The sequence below is a fragment of the Podarcis gaigeae genome (genome assembly GCF_964106915.1).
Source record: "Podarcis gaigeae genome assembly, chromosome: 11".
Taxonomy (NCBI): Eukaryota; Metazoa; Chordata; class Lepidosauria; order Squamata; family Lacertidae; genus Podarcis; species Podarcis gaigeae.
In genome coordinates this window covers 42,165,317-42,186,280 of record NC_139687.1, presented here as the reverse complement: position 1 = coordinate 42,186,280, position 20,964 = coordinate 42,165,317, and the positions used below count along the sequence as shown (strand labels likewise).

Sequence of the window (20,964 nt, the reverse complement as noted above, 5' to 3'; positions counted from 1 at the left end):
AATAAATAAATGCATGGTGAGAAAATAAAACTATAGCGCTTTAGAATCTCTACTTAAAAAACAAAAACAAAACTCGAGACTTTTGAAAAAATATTTGTAATTAAAATACTATTAAATAAACACTGTCACCCATCATACCCATATTTAAAACATGTAATTCTGCCCACAAATTTATATCCCAACTTTTGCAATTTTCACAAGTTCATATACTTCTATTCTCAAAAATCAGGTTTAACATTACACATTATGTTTATCATTATACAACACCAATTTATCTGCACACACCCAAAAACACACACAAACATACTGAACATACAAAAAGTAATTCAGAGTACTTTAATTCTACCTCTGTTCCTTTAAAAAACTAACTTCTGTCTAATATATTTAATCACAGGGATCCATGTCTGTAGGTTACTTTTTGCAATATAATCCTGTTAGGTCTTTCAATATAGCTGTTATTTTAAGAATTTCAGTCCATTCCCATAATTTGTGCAATAGTTACTTCCTAGACTTGAAAAGGATGTTTCTACATTTCTGCATATAAAATTCTTGCAATAGTGAAAGTACACAGAATTAATATTCATTTTTCAACTGGTATGCTATTTTTAGACCTATCGATATGTCTGCTAAGTCATGATAAACATATATCCCAGCAGCATTCTCCAATATTTGAAAAAAGTTTATCTTAAATAAAATGTTACACATAGATAAAGTTGAAGCTCACAAACTGGGTAAGAGAACCAGCTACATTTATACAATTTTAATGCCTGATCTCAGGATTATGGCCTAATGAGATTTTTATTTTTAACCAACAAACAACATAGTTTTGCAGCTCTATAACACTGGTTGTGGGTTCTAGTTTTAACTTAAAAAAACCCCACCAACCAACCAATATCCTAAACTCTGTATGGTTGCAGCAAGAGGATTGTTCTCAAAGTAGTGAGCTTCTGCTAAACCTTGACAGGAAGTGTACTGTAGTTTGCTGAAAAGTTATCGGAAAAGAGGCTTAAACATTTTCACTCTCACACTTTACAGCACAGGAAAGAAGGCTAGTTGTAGTCATTAACTGGAGGGTGGGGAAGGGCAGAGAAATGTAATATTCAGAAGACTGGGGGGGGGGAACGTTGCTAAATTTCCACCTTCATAGATGACTATCCTCAAAAATGGAGAGCATATCAATACAAAAGGCACAGAGGATTCATAGTGCATTGCCATGTAGTAGGGCAGTTGTGTGATTGTTACATCTTGCATCCAGAATGATTTTTTTCAGTACGTGGTGGTATTTTAAAGAAAACCACGAACCTCTTTTGCAAGTGAATCTGGCAATACTCCAGAATAAATGGACAACCACCACAGCTCTAAGGCTGAGGGACCACTAGGGGCGCATCAGAAGATGGCTGACAATAACATCTCTCTGACCCACACGAGGTAAATTGGAGGCTGTGATGGGAGTAAATAGCCTCCCTACCCCCCCAGGATTGTGGTGGGGGACTGCCCTTGCCTGCTGTGCCCTATACCACCCCCGAATTTATGGGGATGGGGGCACTAGGCACAATGCCCTCCTGTGGGATTTCGGTGCTCCTGGACGCCGTCTCTGATCCATGCCACTAGCTGCAAGAACTTCAAAAGAAACAATTTGGATGAAGCGAATGCACATATTTCAAGGAAGAAGGGGGAGTAAAGACTGCTAACAGAAGAGATCTCGGATAAAACAAGACGGGTCGAACAAGTATAAATCATGAGAAGATACACCAAGACTCGGTATGGCAAAGGGACTGATGGGGGGAGGGAAAAAAAACTTTCCTTTCTTTCCCTTATGTGATTAAACAAGAATCCCCTCCCCCTCACAAGTCAGAAATGTCATTTTAAGGACTTAAGCTATGGATTTAAGGCTGTGTGGAGATAAACTTTCGAACCAAAGCATGTTTTAAGAAGAGCGTGGAATGTATAAGGGCTTTGGAATGACGCAGTTAAAAATTCCGTCGCCATATTGGGAGGTTCTGTCGGAGGACTTAAGTCTGAGAGGAGAAATAGAGAAAAGAGCTGTTTTTATATTGTGGGTGAAACTCCTCAGTGGGACTTAAGAACGACAGTTCTGTAATTAATGATGGAAAGAGCGCTGTTATCTATGAAGGCGATAATATATGGAAACCATCTCGATTTGAGGATTGAAAGAACGGAAAAATTCACACAGGATTATTATTGGTGTTTATCGGCTTAAGGAGACTATCAGAAGAGATCATAAAGAAAAAAGAGAAAATATATGAACAAGATGTGATGTGGAAACAGCAAGATAAGACTGGATAGAATTATGAACTTTGTTTGGACTGATTTGGACATTAACGCAGTGGCAAGAAGATGATCAGAATCCGCCTTTGGATCTTGAAATATGGGTTCCCTCAACAAAATTTAAAATTCGGCTTTGTAATTCAGAATTTATGTGATGTGATTTGATTGGCCGGTTAATAAAAAAATTTTTTTTTTCAAAAAAGGCTGTACCTAATGATGATATGATAGACTCCTTGGGTATACATAATTTTGCCTGCTTCAATTGATCTCTGGCAAAACAGGCTTTGCAGGTGCTTGAAGTACTACTAAAACCTGCAAAACATGTTTGATCAGAAACTATTAAGGGACAGAAAAAAAATGAATGTGCATGCAAAGGTAGATCTCTCAAACTGCACTTAGATATCTAAAGAACTCTCTTTTGTATATAGTCCATGACTCTTTGAATGTGATATGTATCAGATTGAGGATTATGTAAACTGAAACCTAATCTAGGGTTTGTTTGTTCTGAACTTAATTTAGAACAGTGAACAAAGACTGCATGACTAGCTGATTCTAGTCTCACAAATTCCAGTTCAGATTTATAACCTGCCCTTGCTCAGAGATTCCATTGATAGGACTCATTAGCTGAATCCTGCCTGATACCTTTAAAGCAGATTTGTAGCACATTTCTCCCCTCAAAGAATTATGGGCATTGTTTGTTAAGGTTGCTGGGAACTGTAGCTCTGTGAGGGGTAAACTACAGTTCCCAGGATTTTGTGTGTGCTTTAAATGTATGGTGTATATAAAGCCTGGGGTTGCAACTACAAACATATAAAGCAAAAGGTACATTTTTGTTTTAAATGTGTGGCACTGATGTGAGAGGAAGGTAGCCTTGTTTATGTTCACTACTTAAACGTTAATAAAACCAGTGCCTTTCTCTGATGGAAAGCTAGAGGACTCTCCAGTCAGGAAGTGCAACAAAAACTTTATCGTCTCTTTTAAGCAAGAGCATAGCAGCACCAACTCCTGACTCCACCCCAGGAGTCAGGAAACTTTTTCAGCAGGGGGCCGGTCCACTGTCCCTTAGACCTTGTGGGGGGCCAGACTATATTTTGAAAAAAAATAATGATGCAAGAGCCCCATGAGCCCCAGTGGCTGCTTACCTGTGTCTTGCGAGCGGCAGGGCCTGGTGGTGGCAGGACAATGAGCAGCCACGAAAGAGCTCCGGAGAGGGGATGCTTAAAATGGCGGCTGCTCGAGCACTGCTGCTGCTGGCACCAACAAAGCCCAGCCCCCTTCCTCCTCTAGGCAGGACGGGGAGAAGCCAGGAGGAGGGAGGGAGGAGGTGCTGCCGCCGCAGTGTGAGGGAAAGGGAGGGAGAGGGAAAGAAGGTGCATGCTGGCAATCTATGTGGCTATTCCCGGACCGTCCATGGGCCAGATCCAGAAGGCAATTGGGCCTGATCCGGCCTATGGACCTTAGTTTGCCTACCCATGCTCCACCCATGTGCAATTAAGTGCAATGAAACCTAGTGACTAAACTATATAATGACAGTGTTCTCTCAACTTCTAAATTAGGGATGGGGAACCTGTGACCTTCCCAATATTGGTGAACTTCCACCTGCCTCGGGGCTGTGGTCAGGGATTATGTAGTTCAACAACCCTGTTCTAAGCATCAGTGAAAATTACTTGAGTCTAAAAGCACAGTAACACAATATGAAAATAGTTCTCAAAATGGCACTGGTATCGTGGGGAGTTTCGTTAATCATCACAAATGCTGTTACAACTAGGGATGAGGAAGAAAATTGAAAATTTAATGCAGAACCTATCAAATTCACACTTTCTAAAACAATATGCAAACTGAAACACGGCTATTGCTTGAATTTTGCATTTATCTGAATTTTACCATGCAGTTTGCCAACCAATGTTTACAAAAAGACATATATTAGGGGGAAGTGACTATACTGGTGAGAATAACATGGAAAATCACATTATATTAGGGGAAATAGCTTGCAAAAATATGAACATTAGTCAAAACTGAACATAAAATGTGTTTGTTGGGAGAAATTAACGGTAAAATGCTGATGAATTTTCAGGAGGGTTTTCTTTTTTTAAAAAAAATGACCTCACAGAATAGTTTCAACTCAAAAACAGAATCTGGAAAAGTGACATAGCTCAGTGATATAGCATCTGTTTTCCATACAAACGGGTGCCAAGTTCAATCCCTGCCACCTCCAGGTAGGGCTGCGAGAGACTCATGTCTCGTTCTCTGAAGGGGGGCTGCCAACCAGTGCCAACAACACTAGGCTACTGGACCAATGGCCTGACTTGCTATAAGGCAGCTTTCTATGTTCATTGCAACTCAGTTTGCAACCGTGTGGCTATTACGTTGGGTGGGGAGTGAGGAAGCAGAGTGAAGGTCCTCAGGGAAAACTACAGTAAGGGACAACCTGTTAAGCTCCAAGGTTAAAATTGTTCCTATTTGCTATTTTGGGAGAAGTGAAAAGGGAAGGTTTTTACCTGTTCTCTTGGGACAGCAGTTTGATGCACGCTGTGTGCCCACAGTACATAGCATACGTCAGGGGGGTGTTCTCATTGATGTCTCTTGGGCTGCAATCCACCCCCAGTTGTAACAAGGCCTTTACACAGTCAGCTTTTCCTGCTGCTGCAGCCCAGTGCAAAGGTGTCCTAGAAAGCAGAAAAATAAATCATTTTATAGCTTTGTGCTGTTTAAATTCAGACTAAAACAACCAGCTGAGAAGGTGGAGCACCTCTATGGAGTCAGAATTTTTGAGGCATGGCAACTGTTCATTTTAATGCAATTACACGTCAGAGGCAACAACATAGTAGCTCACCACTTCCTATAAAGCACAACTTTGTAAGTTTGATGTATTACAGTATTTTAATATTTTTTTGGAAGCCGCCCAGAGTGGCTGGGGAAGCCTGGGCAGATGGGCGGGGTATAAATTATTATTATTATTATTATTATTATTATTATTATTATTATTATTATTATTATTATTTCTGGAGCTCATGAGATGCAATCAGGTCCAGTTAATCTTCTTGATACTTGCCTATGAAATACTACCTCCATTGTTCCTCTGACTCTACTTCAAAAGAGTTGAATTTGGCTTTCGGCAGCACAGCCAATATTATATTTGCAGATCTCACACTCAGATGTGATTTGAGATTTGCCAGTAGGACTTTGTGCTGCGATCAAAGTTTTGCATCACAGCACAAATATTTGAAGATTGAATTCTCTGTGTTAAATTGTGTGTTGAAGAGAGGCTTGGTTTTTTAAAAAGTTTTTTATTATTTCTGCATTCAACTTTTACATGGGGCTCCCAACAGCCTCCCATCCAGAAAAATGATCCAGTCCACACCTGCGTAACCTCAGTGCTCCAAGATCATTTACATGAGCATTACTTTATTTTATAAAATGGATATTATATGCTTTTACACCATAGTGTTAAAGCATTCTTAACAATTCCAAAAAAAGAGATCTCCTTATATCCTGAAACTCTTTTAAAAAAATTATAAAACATTTCTGTACTGACTTTTGGTTCTAAAAACACAAATGCTTATCTATTGTGGGCTTTTCTTCTTTTTACAGTAGACTTTTAAAAATAAAATGAGAGCTGCTGGGACCTAGGGAGGCCATGCGCTCCATGTTACAGGGGACCGTCCTCTATTTGAAGGGCTGTCAGAAGACGGCTCCCAATTTGAAGGAGCCCTCTGTCTGAAAGGGCAAAAGCAAAAGCCTATATATCCTGTAAATCTTCCCCTTTTAAACCTCAGACGTGCAAGAAGCACTTCCTCCTTTATCTTATTACTTACTAGATAATAACTCACAGGGCTCCTCCAAACTGAGCCGTGGTGCCACAAAATCAACTCTGGCCAACATTTAAGCAAACAACATGTTAAGAAACGCCTTCCAAAAACACTTGCGTTTTCTCCTTTGCAGAACCGTAACAGTAAAGGTTAAGGAACCCACTTGCTGAGTTGTTGCTGAGCAAGGAGGATCCATGGAGAGTATCATTTCATTAGGGGACACGTTTCATAAGAAAGCCGCCAAACCTCCTTCACTGTAGGTCAAAAAACAACGAGGGCCCCTGCCAGAGCTCTGCAGCTCTTTTCAGTTGGTTTCCATGGTCACCTGTCATCCACGTCGAGGGCCTGCAGGTTGCATTCTGGGACTCTAGCCAGCTCACTGATAATGTCGCTGTATCCTGCAGCGGCAGCAATGTGGAGGCAGGTCTTCCCATTCTCATCGTCATAGTTTATGATCGACGGACCCTGGCGGTGGCTCAGGATGATAGAGCAAAGGATCCGATTCCCACTCTGAAAACCAACCATATATGTGTGTGCTCGCAGAAAAGAAGATGTAATGAACAACAGCAACTCCTGCTCCTACTAACTTTGTGTGTTTGTGGTGTTCCCTATTGCACCGCAAAGGCATGTGCTTTATATTTAGCATTCAACCAGTCTGTTAATTAAATTTAAACTGATGTATAGCGGGACGCGGGTGGCGCTGTGGGTTAAACCACAGAGCCTAGGGCTTGCCGATCAGAAGGTTGGCGGTTCGAATCCCCGCGACAGGGTGAGCTCCCATTGCTCAGTCCCCGCTCCTGCCAACCTAGCAGTTTGAAAGCACACCAGTGCAAGTAGATAAATAGGTACCACTCTGGTGGGAAGGTAAACGACGTTTCCGTGCGCTGCTGTGGTTCACCAGAAGCGGCTTAGTCATGCTGGCCACATGACCCGGAAGCTGTACGCCAGCTCCCTCGGGCAGTAAAGTGAGATGAGCGCCGCAACCCCAGAGTCGTCCGTGACTGGACCTAATGGTCAGGGGTCCCTTTACCTTTTTATAGCGTCAATCAGAGTTTGAGGCTCATGAATAGAGCATTTTCATGGGTATTTTTTCCCTGAATGGTAACTTGTGCTTTAAAAGACAATCTGTTGTTAACGGTAGGAAAAAATTCCTGTTGGCAGCAGGATAGGTTTTTAGAAACTTTAATTGTTTTATTACTTGTCTGTTTCCTGCCCTGAGCTCCTTTGGGAGGAAGCGGGGAGGGGGAGAAACAAACAAACAAACAAATGACTGTGAGATGTAGAAAAAAATACAGTAGTCTCTAATGCAGAAAGTACCACAGCTACCCTTTCTTCGTCAAAGTGCTTGCTATGAGTCCAGCCTTGTTATTATTATTAAATTTACTACCTGCCCTTCACCAGTAGGTTCTGGGGCAGATCACAACAATTTAAAATTCAGTATTAAAAATGTTTAAAACAAATTACAGTCACAGGAATAGGGCGGGTCCTCAAAACACACATATCAGGTGTCAAAAGCCACGGTAAAGAGGAATGTCTTCAGCATTTGCTAGAAGCTGTGTAGTGAATGTGGCAGCCACACCTCTGCGACGAGGGGATTTCACAACTTAGGGGTTGCCCCAGGGAATGCCCTCTCCTGAAGCAGCACCCCACTGAACTTCTGAGGGCAGTCAAACTACCAAGAGGGCTCTCTCTGCTGATCTTAACACCCCAGGGTGTGTGTGTCTGTGGGGGTGGTCACTCAGATATTTTGGGGCCTAAGTTGTTTAGGGCTTTAAGCATTAGTGCGAGCACTTTGAATTGTGCCCAGAAATGAACTTAGAAGGCAAGGGGCACTCCAGGAGCCAACAACATTCCAGGATGACAGACCAGAAGATTGATTAGGGGGTGAATTAAGGGAGAATGAGAGATGTTGGGAGAAGTGGTTCTTCAAACCTGAGGAATCAGGGTGTGAATATTCAATCTATTACAATAGATTTGATAAATGCATCCCGCCCTATAACTAGTGCCTTTTAAATCTGTTTTACTTCTCTTAGTCAAATCTTTGCAAAACTGGTGTTAGAAGTGCTTCTGTCGGGTGGGTTGCTTCTGAATAGTGGAGAATGGTCAGTTTATATGTTATCAATGAGAGGCAACGATTAAGTTCTCCTGATAGCTGGGAATCTCTTTACGGTTTTGAATGAAACGCCACCAGAGATTGGAGAACATAACACATTTACAGCGGAAGGGTAGTGCCAGAGAGACTGCAAAAGAGCAGATTTGAGTTTTGAATGTGAAACTACAAAGAAAGGGACAGAGAGAGCTATGAGTCAGCTGAAGGTGAAGCTCATTGGAGTCTCCATGTTCCTCTGCAGATCTGCTATTTGTTTGTCTCCACGTAAGCTCTGCTTGAGTATTTGTAAATAGAGCAAACAATACAAAGACACCTTAGGTCTCTACTGCTCTTTTTTATCAAGAGGAATCTAAACCTAGAGTCCATTCTGAGTATTAAAGGTAAAGGTAAAGGTACCCCTGCCCTTACGGGCCAGTCTTGACATACTCTAGGGTTGTGCGCTCATCTCACTCTAGAGGCCGGGAGCCAGCGCTGTCCGCAGACACTTCCGGGTCACGTGGCTAGCGTGACGAAGCTGCTCTGGTGAACTGGCACCAGAGCAGCACACGGAAATGCCGTTTACCTTCCCGCTATAAAGCGGTACCTATTTATCTACTTGCACTTAAGGGTGCTTTCGAACTGCTAGGTGGGCAGGAGCTGGGACCGAACGACGGGAGCTCACCCCGCTGCGGGGATTCGAACCACCGACCATGCAATCGGCAAGTCCTAGGCGCTGAGGTTTTACCCGCAGCGCCACCCGCGTCCCTCATTCTGAGTATTACTGCACCACAAATAAAATATTTTTAATGCCCATTTGAAATATAGTTTTAGATTGCTCAACCATATGTATTTCACCCAGCTCTGCTTATGTCCCCTGACAGCATCATTTAAAAAAATGCTCCCAATGGGTAGATAGCAAATAATGGCCAGGATCCAATGAACTAGTTTTGTGTGAAGGGGTAGGGGCCCCTAGGTAAAGGTAAAGGGACCCCTGACTGTTAGGTCCAGTTGTGGCCGACTCTGGAGTTGCAGTGCTCATCTCACTTATTGGCCGAGGGAGCCGGCGTACAGCTTCCGGGTCATGTGGCCAGCAAGACTAAGCTGCTTCTGGCGAACCAGGGCAGCGCACAGAAACGTCGTTTACCTTCCCACCGGAGCGGTACCTATTTATCTACTTGCACTTTGATGTGCTTTTGAACTGCTAAGTGGGCAGGAGCAGGGACTGAGCAATGGAAGCTCACCCCATCGCGGGGATTCAAACCACCAACCTTCTGATCAGCAAGTCCTAGGCTCTGTGGTTTAACCCACAGTGCCACCCGTGTCCCAGGGGGCCCCTAGACCCCCCAAAATCCCTTTTAGGGATTTCCCAGATGAGCTTACCAGATAGCAGATGCAACAGGGATGGGCGGAGGCTGGTGGCAGCAGGGGGGTGGGTAGCAATGAGGATGAGAGTCCTTGAAAGCAGCAGCATCACCTCCTGCCATCCAGTCTTCCCTCAGCCCCGTGCTGTGAAGACAAGCCCTGGGCCAGGCACCTGCAGCTTCCATCTTTAGTTCCTTGGATCATCTTTGGGCCTCAATGGACCATCAGAGAGGGACACTAAATTGGCATTGTGAATACTGGTGTTGATGGCAGCTGTATCTGCCTGGCTTGGCACTTCTCTGTTCATGCTGGGCATTTGTCAAAATACACTATGTGCCAGTGTGGGGCCTGGCTGAAGCCTTTGCACAAATGTATATTTTTGGATCTCAGCAGGTGTCTTTTAAGCCAGTGGTACATTCCATTTCCACCCCTCTTTCAACCACAAGCCAGTGCTTTTACAGTTCTTGTCATTAAGCAGCCTTTGTGGTGAGCCGGTTTGTATAAAGGTGAATCATTTCTTTGAATGTTGAAGGTAGCTGTGGGTGTATGAACGTAACTCACGCTGACATATTCAAAACAAACAGTGACATAATTCTATGCCTTTTTATAAGAGGCAAAATAATTCATTTTTTAAAAAAATTCTGTCCTTATGGCCAAATCCTGGTTGCATTCTTTCCTCTGCTTCCCTAGCTACAAATGGGGTGTCTGAGAAACAGAACTGGATTAACTCTTATGAAAAAGGTTCTATAGATCCCCAGGCAGATTTGGGATCCTGAGAAATATATACTTCCCATGCTCATTTTACAGATTACAGTGGTACCTCGGGTTAAGTACTTAATTCGTTCTGGAAGTCCATTCTTAACCTGAAACTGTTCTTAACCTGAAGCACCACTTTAGCTAATGGGGCCTCCTGCTGCCGCCACACCTCCGGAGCACAATTTCTGTTCTCATCCTGAAGCAAAGTTCTTAAAGCAAGGTACTATTTTTGGGTTAGCGGAGTCTGTAACCTGAAGCGTATGTAACCCGAGGTACCACTGTACTCATTTGTTATTGTTGTTTTTACTTTCAGTGGTTTCACATTATGGAACACAACAGGATCAAATGAATAGACACATTTGCTTTTGAAAAGGCGGACAGCCGTACTATACCTGGACTGCCCAGTGAAGAGCTGTTTTAAAATCTTTGTCCACCAACACCGGATCAGCTCCTTTATGCAGCAGGATTTGCGTGTGCTGGGGTCGATTGTGGAACGCAGACCAGTGAAGAGACGTCATCCCCTGAAAATCACAACCGAGGACATCAAAGCTTGGGGCAATGCATGATAGCCCTAGAAGTAGGGATAATAAGGTTATGAAACAATAGATCTGCTGATGTCTATGAGGGAGCCAAAAGCAACCACCATACTGCCTGGACCTAACACTACCTCTGTGGAGACTTTGCACTGATTTACAGGGGGTGGTGTGGTGGTATTCACACCCCTGATTCACACCCCAAAGGCCTTTGCCTGCCTGGAATGTGTCTTTGAACTCTGGGGATGCCTCTTCCTGTCTGGGATGGAGGTTAGAGGGGCGTTTGAATGTGTGGTGAAACTAGCCCATTGGACAAAAGCAACGTTTACATTAATTGCTGCGCCCACTTTTGCCCCTCTCCCTGGTCCGGCATGTGGCCTTGAGATGGTTGCCCAATAGCCCTCGGGAGAAAAAGGTTCCCCAACCCTGACCTAGTGCAACAAACCCTCTTTTTAAAAATCACCCTGGCCTTTTGGGGGGTTAGGAAAGTAACAGAGCTATGCATTGAAAAGTGTGAGATTCCTGAATTGCAGGGGGTTTGATTAGATGACTCTTGGGATTCCTTCCAACTCCACAGTTCTATGATTCTATGAATGGATGATGAATGGGAAGATGTGCAAACACCCAGCCACCAAAACAGGATGAATGCTCATTGTGTAATAATCACCCCACAAACAAACTAGAATTAAAGCTCAATAAAGCGAAGCATAGTCTAACCACTGTGTAAGATTTGTGTGAGCAAATCAGGAGAAATGATAAACACGTTATCTCACTGGGCCTTGTGCCTCAACCCAGCACTCCTTGGCCATGCTTAGTCCTCATTGGGCTTTTTTACTCCCCCCCCCTTAACTTCAGCAAATCTGGGTGTTTTCCTGATTCTCCTAATACCTCCCTATTGTGCATGGCACCATTATGGCTACATACGCAATGGCTGAATATAGAGGCAACTGTAATGATGTATGCCTCCCAATCTCCAATCAATGAGAGACTCCAGGGTGTCAGTGCTTACCCAGGGTGCAGTTTCCTTGAAATGGAGACTGGGAACTCAGCTAGATTGGTAAATAAAGAGTGTTTTATATGCGTGGTACATGCATTATAACACTGTGACACCAGATGGCACTGTGGAGTTCCATTTTTGCCAACGCGATTTCTCATACAAAGTTTACAGTGTGTTTTCCTGAAATGCTTCTTTGATGTGTCTAGATCCAGCCTAGGATGGTTTTATCTGTACACATATACAACCTGAATATAGGATGGAAGGGATCGCAGCATTAACACTGCACAGGTCTTGCTTCCCCATTAGGTTCCCTGAGCACAGAGCAAGACAAGTCTCTGTGTCTCTAGCTTCCAGCATAAGCCAAAACTCACATAAACACAGCTCCCCTTCACCTATTGTTATCCCTCTTAGGATGACATGGCAGCCAGCCAGGTGAGCTGAGAAAAGGCCCACTCATTTGTCTCTATGGCCACAGGGCAATCAATCTTTTTGGACATGTAAATGGAAGTACTTAACTTGCCAGCTAAGGCCATTATTTTACAAAGAAACTGGTCTGACCAGTTCAGCAGGTTTCCTCATATAGTTTATAACCTCACAAATACAGGATCACATGTTTGGAAGGGATCTACTGATAACATCCAGACTGACCCCCACAAACTATAACAGTATTTCCGTGTTTTCAATCCTAGTTTACAGTCATTGAAAACAGTTCAGTTGGCTTGTTTCACCAAGCATGGTGTAGTCTGGACAGAAAACAACAATGGCCAAGTGCAGGGCTTTTTTTCATCCAGAACTCACTGGAACTTAGTTCCGGCACCTCTCAGTTGGGCGCCGTTGCCATTATAAGAGAACAAGGGAAGCATTCATGGTGACTTCCAGCACCTCTTTCTCTAGAAAAATAGCAGTGGCCAAGTGGATGCTAAATGTCTGTGTGAACCAACCCTCAGATTAATAATAATAATAATAATAATAATAATAATAATATAATATTTTATTTATATCCTGACTTCCCCAGCTGAAGCCAGGCTCAGAGTGGCTAACAATAGTAAAATGATACAACATTCTAAAATCATTTCATTATAAAATCAGTTCAAATCAGATTAATGGCAACCATTGGGCTAGAGTTAAGCATGAAACACTCCTTCACCCGTCAATAACAATCTTTATACACCACACAACAATTTAGGGGATACTAGTTTGCTTACCTCATTGTCCTGGTGATTGATTTCGCTGAGATCGGATTGCTGTAGCAGCACAGATAAAAGCCTGAGGAGGACAAAGTGACATTCCACGTCAAAATAAAAGGCAAAACAAAATTCAGAGAAAGTCATGGTCCCATTTCAGTAAGAACGAAGCACCTTTATGTCATAGTGACATAACAATTAAACATGTGCCTAGCTTTCACTTCACGAAGTCAATGGAACCCAAATGTACTTAACTTTATTAATTGTTTGAGTTTCTATGCTTTTGTCACGGCCTTTGACTAGCACAATAAACTTACTGAAGCTTTAATTAAACAGTACTGTTTTTAACCTTAGAATCAATGGCCTTGTTCACATACTTCCCCAAATATGGTTCAGATCCAGTGTCACATTATCACACTGTGTTAAAAAATAAGAAATAGTACCCATGTAGAAAACGAAACAGAAAAAAAGATATTGTGTACATTACAAGAAGGGGGGATGGACAACTTGTTATTGTAGTTAACCAGACCTTTTTTCTTTTTCTTTTTTGTGTCTTACTCTGCACTTGTATTTTATTCTTTTTATTTTTCAATAAAGAATATAAAATAAATAAAAAATGATCACACCACCAATGATAAAGACTCTCCTCCTGCAAAGAGGGGAGGGGTTGTGGGCGGGAGCCGATCTCCGCCTCAAGCAGGGGGTGTTAGCCCCCTGCCACCCACTCACCTGGCTGGCACACCACGCCCACGGGCAAGAGTCCAACCAGGTGGCTTGAGGGGGCGTGGACGGCAGCTTAACTTGCTGCTGCGCCAGCCGCGCGGCCTCACTTTTCGCTGTCCCGTCGCGAGTCGAGCACTCCTCCCTCTATAGTCCCTTGCTAAAGGGGAGAAAGCAACTGGCTTAGCATTATGTGCAAACCAGGGTTTATGGTTTTTCTCCAAACAAAGAAGAAGCCAGGGGTCATCATTGGTTTCCTGTTCATGGTTTATTTGGGTGAAACAAAGCATGAGTGTTGGCTGACACATCAGGTTAAGGCAGCTGCTCCAGGATTTGTTTTCTTACTCTAGGATAGGCATGTCAAAGCAGGGAATGCTCAAGTTGTGTGCACAAGTGTGCCTCTTGTTCTCAAGTTAAATTATCTGCCTATGTTCAGGGCCGGATTAAGACCTTGAGAGGCCCTAAACACTTGAAAGATTTTGGTGCCCCCCTATATATCAAATTCAAAATATAAACAAAAATAAACCATAAAATAAAAATTTATTTTTTAAAAAATGAAACAAACCTACAGTACAGTGGTACCTCGGGTTACATACGTTTCAGGTTACATACGCTTCAGGTTACATACGCTTCAGGTTACAGACTCCGCTAACCCAGAAATAGTACCTCGGGTTAAGAACTTTGCTTCAGGATGAGAACAAAAATTGTACTCTGGCAGCGCAGTGACAGTGGGAGGCCCCATTAGCTAAAGTGGTGCTTCAGGTTAAGAACAGTTTCAGGTTAAGAACGGACCTCCAGAACGAATTAAGTACGTAACCCGAGGTACCACTGTACGATGGAAAATAGATCTTCATGGATATGAATGCCACCATTAGGAAAAATCTACAGTATATAACTATAGACTTGCCCGAATTCAGCAATATATTCCAGGATGTTTGGTTTTTTTGAGTTACCTTTTGGTGGTAAGCGATATGGCAAGAGAGGCATTAATTTATTGCAATGTGAATTTTGCATTTACCATAACATCAAACTAAGGTTTAGCACCATGGGAACAACAAGCCCTGTTTCACATGCTTCCTTCTTACATGTTTCAGTTCAAATAGTTATTTAGACAAACCATACCTTGGCCGTACTACAGCTGAACTGACAAATTTGCACTTGCCCACCAAACCAAGTTTGCAAACCACATTTTGAAGATGGTTTGTGATCCTGGTTTGTAGGGCTTATGTAAACCACAGAGAGGGCTCCAACACTGTTGTTCCATGAGCAGAAGGGAGTTTGTTCATGAAATGAGAACTATTCTTATGAAACAGATCCACCCATATGTGTAACTATCTTTCCATGAATGGAAAATGAATTGGGGTTTTCAAATGGTCATGTCAATCACTCAAAAACACCAATTGTGTTAGGAGAAAGATAGAAAGGGTGGCTTGGATCCTAACTTTCTTTCCATCCATGGAACAGAGTTCAGGTTCATGCAACAAAGTTTATTTTTCTTCCCTTTTCCTGGGCTGCTCCCTGCACCCCCACTAAATGTGGGTAACGTGATGTAACATGACTTAATTTGTTGAATTTATACAAGTATCAGAACACACCCTTTTGCTGCACAATTTGAGATGTCTTAGTGCTGAATTTAGTTGTTTAATTAAAAAGTTATTAATATTATTATATTATATTTTATTCTGGATACACATTGATTTCTTACATGGACATTGCTGTTTGTGTTCCTTGCCATGTTGAGCAAAGATGAAGAGAAAAACAAACGGTCATGGCGAAGATCTGTGGCATTTCAGCAGTGCTTTCTGGTAATGGAGTGATCATATTCAGAATATCTAATTTTGCTGATTTGGGCTAATAAGACAGATGAAAAGGAGCTGAACAGCTGGCACACTTCTGCTCTGACCAAAGGTCTGCCCGTTACCATGGGGACTGTAGAAATTTATTTTGCAGGGATCTCTCTGTGTTGCTGCTAAACTAAATTACCACTCCCTTTCCAAATATCAGTGCTGGCCCCTATTCTGTGGATGTTTTATTTAATGATAATGTCCTCTTGGTTGCCTTGAAACCTTCCAAGAGTACTGTTCAAATGATGTGTATAAAGAAGAACAAGGATGCCAGAAAATTAGGAAAGCAACTGAAAATTGAGATTGCTTGAGAGAAGTGGATGGAAGAGGTTTGTGAAGCATAATGGGTGTGTGATACACTCATGGAAGCACAATGTTCAATATTTTCATCAGAGGTAGCACACACGCTGGTAATATCCTGTTTGTTTCCTTAAAATGGATTAGGTGTTGTTGCATACATGCGTCCACATCAAGCTGTGATTTGCACAGAATGAAGCAAGTGCTCCCGTTGCTTCTTGCCTGCTTCAAGGAAATCAATATTAAATTAAATAAGAATGACACTGTCTTTGGTTTTGCATGCATCTGCGTCACAGAAACCAATGGGATTTGCCTGCACAAAATTGTGCACAGGATCACAGCCCATAAGAACCACAATAATTCGATGGATTTTCTTGATAACATGAGTATCAAGTGATTTCTTGTTGGTATTGTTAAAAGTTCCATGCAGTGATTCTCCACAACTGAGGAAAAGTAGTCTCAAGGCAAATCTTAGCTACAGAGTTGAACTATCAACCTTTTGCACAGTCTTGGATGTGGTTGTCTGGAACTGTGGCTGTTTACTTACCTTGGCACTACCTTGAAGAAACTTACACAAGGCTTAAATCCCGTTTTATTGTTTCTGGTGTGAATTATGTTAATGTCTGGTCATTGTTCACCCAGCAGAGAGGCATTTCTAAATAGGAAGAGTATTTGCATGAACTAGTTTTTTCCATATGTAGGCTGTACTCATGAACACTCATTGGTTCCTGCAGTTGGTGCAATTGCACTTGTTACAGAAACTACAGTATATGTGAAGCCCCACTGGGATATATGACTAAGGTCCATTGATTTCAATAGGTCTACTCTGACTAAAACTTGCATGAAATACCAAGCCAGGGTTGAAGTACAGCAAGCAACACCACAGCTGTGAAAACCTTCATCAGCAACCCTTTATGTGGAGTTAATTATTAGTACAGGACGCCCAGGCAGGTAGAGAAGTATGATTAATAATAATGCAAAAAGGCTGAAATTCTAATGAGTCTTATCAACCTCTTTTATTACCTAAGAGGGAACATGTTATAACCACTATGAGCAATAATGAAAAAGCTACAGATTACAGATCTATTAAAAGATTCATTATCTGTAGCTCAAAGAGCATACCTGACATTGGGATCAGCAGTGGCAGCATGGAGTGGTAATCTTCCATTTTTATCTGGGATGTTCTGTTTGGCACCATTTCTCAGCAGGCTGACACAACCTTCCAGCCACCCCTGAAAGTGAATCAAAAGGAAAGAGGCTGTGCAAATTCGAAACTTTTTTGAAAAAATATGTATACTGGATATGAATTTGTTTCAACAATATATTTTTTTTAAAAAAAGGTAACAGTGCAATCCGTACACGACTACTCAGAAACAAGTCCCATTGATTCCAGCATGTCTTACTCCTGGGTAAGATGTAGACGTAGGACTGCAATCTATATCTCTAGGTTTGGGACCTAAATACTGAGTTAATTGGCACCTGGCACTCTTAAGACCCCAGAGATTGTGCTAGTTTGTAGGTCTACCTTCCTTGATGTTTCATGGCATTACATCTGCTGAAGCAGGGGTTCTTAACCTGTGGTCCATAGAACTAGGGGGAGCCACTGGTGGGGGTCCATGAACACAATGCAAAAAATGATTTCCAGTGCAATAAAATAATTTATAGCAACCAGGAGGAAGAATCTATAGGAAATGTCCTTCTGTTTCGCAATTTCTAGTTCCGCAGCATATGATTACCGAATGACATTTTTTCTGATGAAGAGATATCCAACATAACGCTGGACAAAGGAAATGTTTACTTCAGAAGATGATGTGTGTGCTTAAAAAAACACCCTAGTGGAGCTGTTGCAAGTTTAACAAATGCATTTTTAATGATATAAACTGTCAGCAGTCCCTTTGATAATGTCGTATTTTGCCAGTATTAATCATATGCTATAATAGTTCCAAAATGCTGCTTTTTTGTTGTTGATTTTTCCTAAAAACTATGTACAGGGGAAGGAAAGCTCCATACCAGGTAGGTTGCCAGAGATAAACTAGTGTGCCCACATGCATCTTGGGTGTTGATATTGGCTCCCATCTTCAGCAGTAATTTCACTGTATCAAGCTGCCGTCCTGAGATGGCGTGCATCAAGGGAGTACAGCCTTGGAAAGGAAAAAAATGTATTTCATTTAAGGCACAGTTAGTACAAAAACAAAGACGTGGGTGGCGCTGTGGGTTAAACCACAGAGCCTAGGGTTCGCTGATCAGAAGGTCGGTGGTTCGAATCCCTGTGACAGGGTGAGCTCCCGTTGCTCGGTCCCTGCTCGTGTCAACCTAGCAGTTCGAAAGTACGTCAAAGCGCAAATAGATAAATAGATACCACTCCAGCGGGAAGGTAAATGGTGTTTCCGTGCGCTGCTCTGGTTCACCAGAAGCGGCTTAGTCATGCTGCCTACATGACCCGGAAGCTGTACACTGGCTCCCTCGGCCAATAAAGCGAGATGAGTGCAGCAACCCCAGAGTCGGTCACGACTGGACCTAATGGTCAGGGGTCCTTTACCTTTAGTAAAAAACACATGTATAGTATATCAAGTGCTTCATTTTGCTTTAAAAAGTGCTTGCACTCCTGGAAGTATTGTTACCTCTCAGGAGAGTCCAATTTCAAACTCCACATAAGTTAACTATATTATATGACTATGTTAGTTGACGTGTGTTTGTGTGTATTCATTCTGTACCTGGCTAGCTTAGGGGGGAGAAACTGGAAGGGAAGTAATCTGAGGCAGATACCAAAGTAAATTACACCCACTACCCTTTCAAGATTTTTTATTTTAAACATTAGCAAGAGCTTTCAGGGTGACTTCATGCCTTACCTTACCCACCAGTTGCCCCCGTTGGACAGAATAAATAGGGGGAGATTGGGCTCCAAACTGCTTCACTTAGGGTTGCAGACGATTTGTTTCCTTATTTTAAGTCCTAACTAAAATGCATAAGCCTTTTTGCAAAGTAATTTCCCCTATAATTATAACGATAATTTACTTTTTTTATCCCACCCTTCCTCCCAAAGAAGCTCACAGAATGCATTTGTGTGTGTTATTTTCACAAATAGATGCATTTTAAAATGTGCCCTTTGGTATATAATTTTTTGTACACCCGACTTGGAAAACATCACTGCAAAATTCAGGAATATGCACATTTTGGAAGATGCCTGTATTTCATTTCATGTACTGTATTGTTTGGAAAGTGAAAATGTGGCAGCTTTACCTTTAAACTGATTCAAATTTCTCTCCCACCCCTAGGCAAAGGAATCAGTACTATTAGCTTGAAAGTGAGGCAGAGAGATGCGGGTGGGGAACAGGATGTTAGACCCACAAACCGTGGCTTCCTGCAATCTAGAATTCCTCTCACAGCTCTCATGTTGTAGAAGCCCGACATAATAGTCATTCCTGCAACACATATATCTACTATTCCACATCACTGTTTGCCTCCTAAGCCTGTCATGTGCCCACCATTTTGTCTCTTATCCCTTGTTTATTAACGCACTGATCATTTTGCAAATTGGCAAATTTTGTCCTCTGCAGTACAAAAGCTGCACAGAAACCGAATGAGGCAAATCAAAAGCAAAACTGTGGAATGAGGAGCAGCAACCATCGTGGATGGAGCAATGTTTCGTGACTGAAAGACCAGCCTAATGACTTTCATTTTTAGGTGCAGCTTTTTTTTAATTAACTAGATCCAAGTAGTTAATTGGGGAACTAGTCACCGGCCTCTTACTTTCTTTTTTCGCTTCCCTCTTCCACACTTCTGTCGTGAACGCCAAGCTACGTAGAGTGGCACAGAAATGTACAGATAGCTCTTTTACATACCCTCCAACATTGTTGCCCTCCAAATTGGGACGTCAGGAGGGATGCACCTTCCAATTCGGCACTCTGGCGCTGTTCAGCGGAGTTGTGCCACAGTGCTGGCTATTCAGGGCAGCTGATGGGTATATCTTTACACACCAGCAGCTAATTCAAATGTTCAGAAAAACCATGCAGTTCAGCCTTCCTGGCTGCAGATTTCCTTAGACTGTGCTACTTCAGGAACTCAAATGACTGTTGTTCGAAGCATGTCAAAAGTTCCTCACATATGGAAAACTAGTAATTCAGGTAGCTAATTCTAGCTAAGCTGGAAACATCCCCACATGCATGGGGTTTTTTTTTTGATACAAGAAGGAATGACTGATACTGCTAAAATTCACCTGGGCGTAGGTGTCATTGAACTCAGTGTTGTTTCAGATTTCATAAGTTCAACTGACAGAACACAGCAGGCTTTAAAACAAAAGATGTGCAGCCAGCTGAAAGGCAACCTTTATTTCTTATCCAGCAAGGCAAACAATCTTGCAAAGAAGCAATGCTGCTTAAACTGCTAGGGTGAGGTTTGCCATCAAAGCAAAGGAAACTATTCACCAGCCTTTTCTTTATTCCCCCATCCCTGCAGGTCCCCTGCTCGTATGTATAACTGTCACAAGCAATAGTAAAGCAGTCCTGTTGTTACCTCATTCATTAACCAGAACTGTTGTCCTGAAACTCTTACAGATGACATTATTGTTTCTACACTGAAAACCAACCAACCAACCAACCAACCAACCAACCAACTCAGTGCTTCTCCCATAGTATATAGTTCTCAATCTTTCACAGTTGCTGTTTGTGAACATTTAGGATTACAGTATGGACATATGAAGCTGCTTCATCCTGAATTGACCATTGGTCCATATAGCTCAGTATGGTCTGCTCCGGCTAGCATTGGCTTTTTAGGGTTTCAGGCAAGAGGTTTTTCAAGGCCTTCCTGGAGATGCTAGAGATTGTGGAGATTGAGAGCCAGTGTGGTGTGATGGTTAGAGTGTAGGACTAAAAGGACCAGGGAGAGCAGGGTTCAAATTCCCACTCAGCCATGAAGCTCGTTGGGTGACCTTCGGCCTAACCTACCTCACAGGGTTGTTGTCAGGATGAAATGGAGGGGAAGAGAACCATGTACCACCTTGAGATTGCTGGAAGACAAAGTTGGTATAAAAAGGTAAAGGGCCCCTGACAGTTAAGTCCAGTCGTGGTCGACTCTGGGGTTGCGGA

General features: G+C 42.4%; 1 protein-coding gene across 1 annotated transcript in view; it reads right to left on the bottom strand.

Annotated features, from left to right (window-relative positions):
• The window catches only part of ANKRD55 (ankyrin repeat domain 55), a 39,697-nt gene that overhangs the window by 9,895 nt on the left and 8,838 nt on the right, over positions 1-20,964 (bottom strand). The window contains exons 3-8 of the mRNA XM_083703792.1: positions 17,891-18,021; positions 17,003-17,112; positions 13,041-13,101; positions 10,698-10,826; positions 6,424-6,608; positions 4,788-4,955 (exon numbers count right to left, since the gene is read on the bottom strand). Of these exons, the coding sequence (XP_083559918.1) occupies positions 4,788-4,955; positions 6,424-6,608; positions 10,698-10,826; positions 13,041-13,101; positions 17,003-17,112; positions 17,891-18,021 (784 nt within the window). The remainder of the gene's footprint in view (positions 1-4,787; positions 4,956-6,423; positions 6,609-10,697; positions 10,827-13,040; positions 13,102-17,002; positions 17,113-17,890; positions 18,022-20,964) is intronic.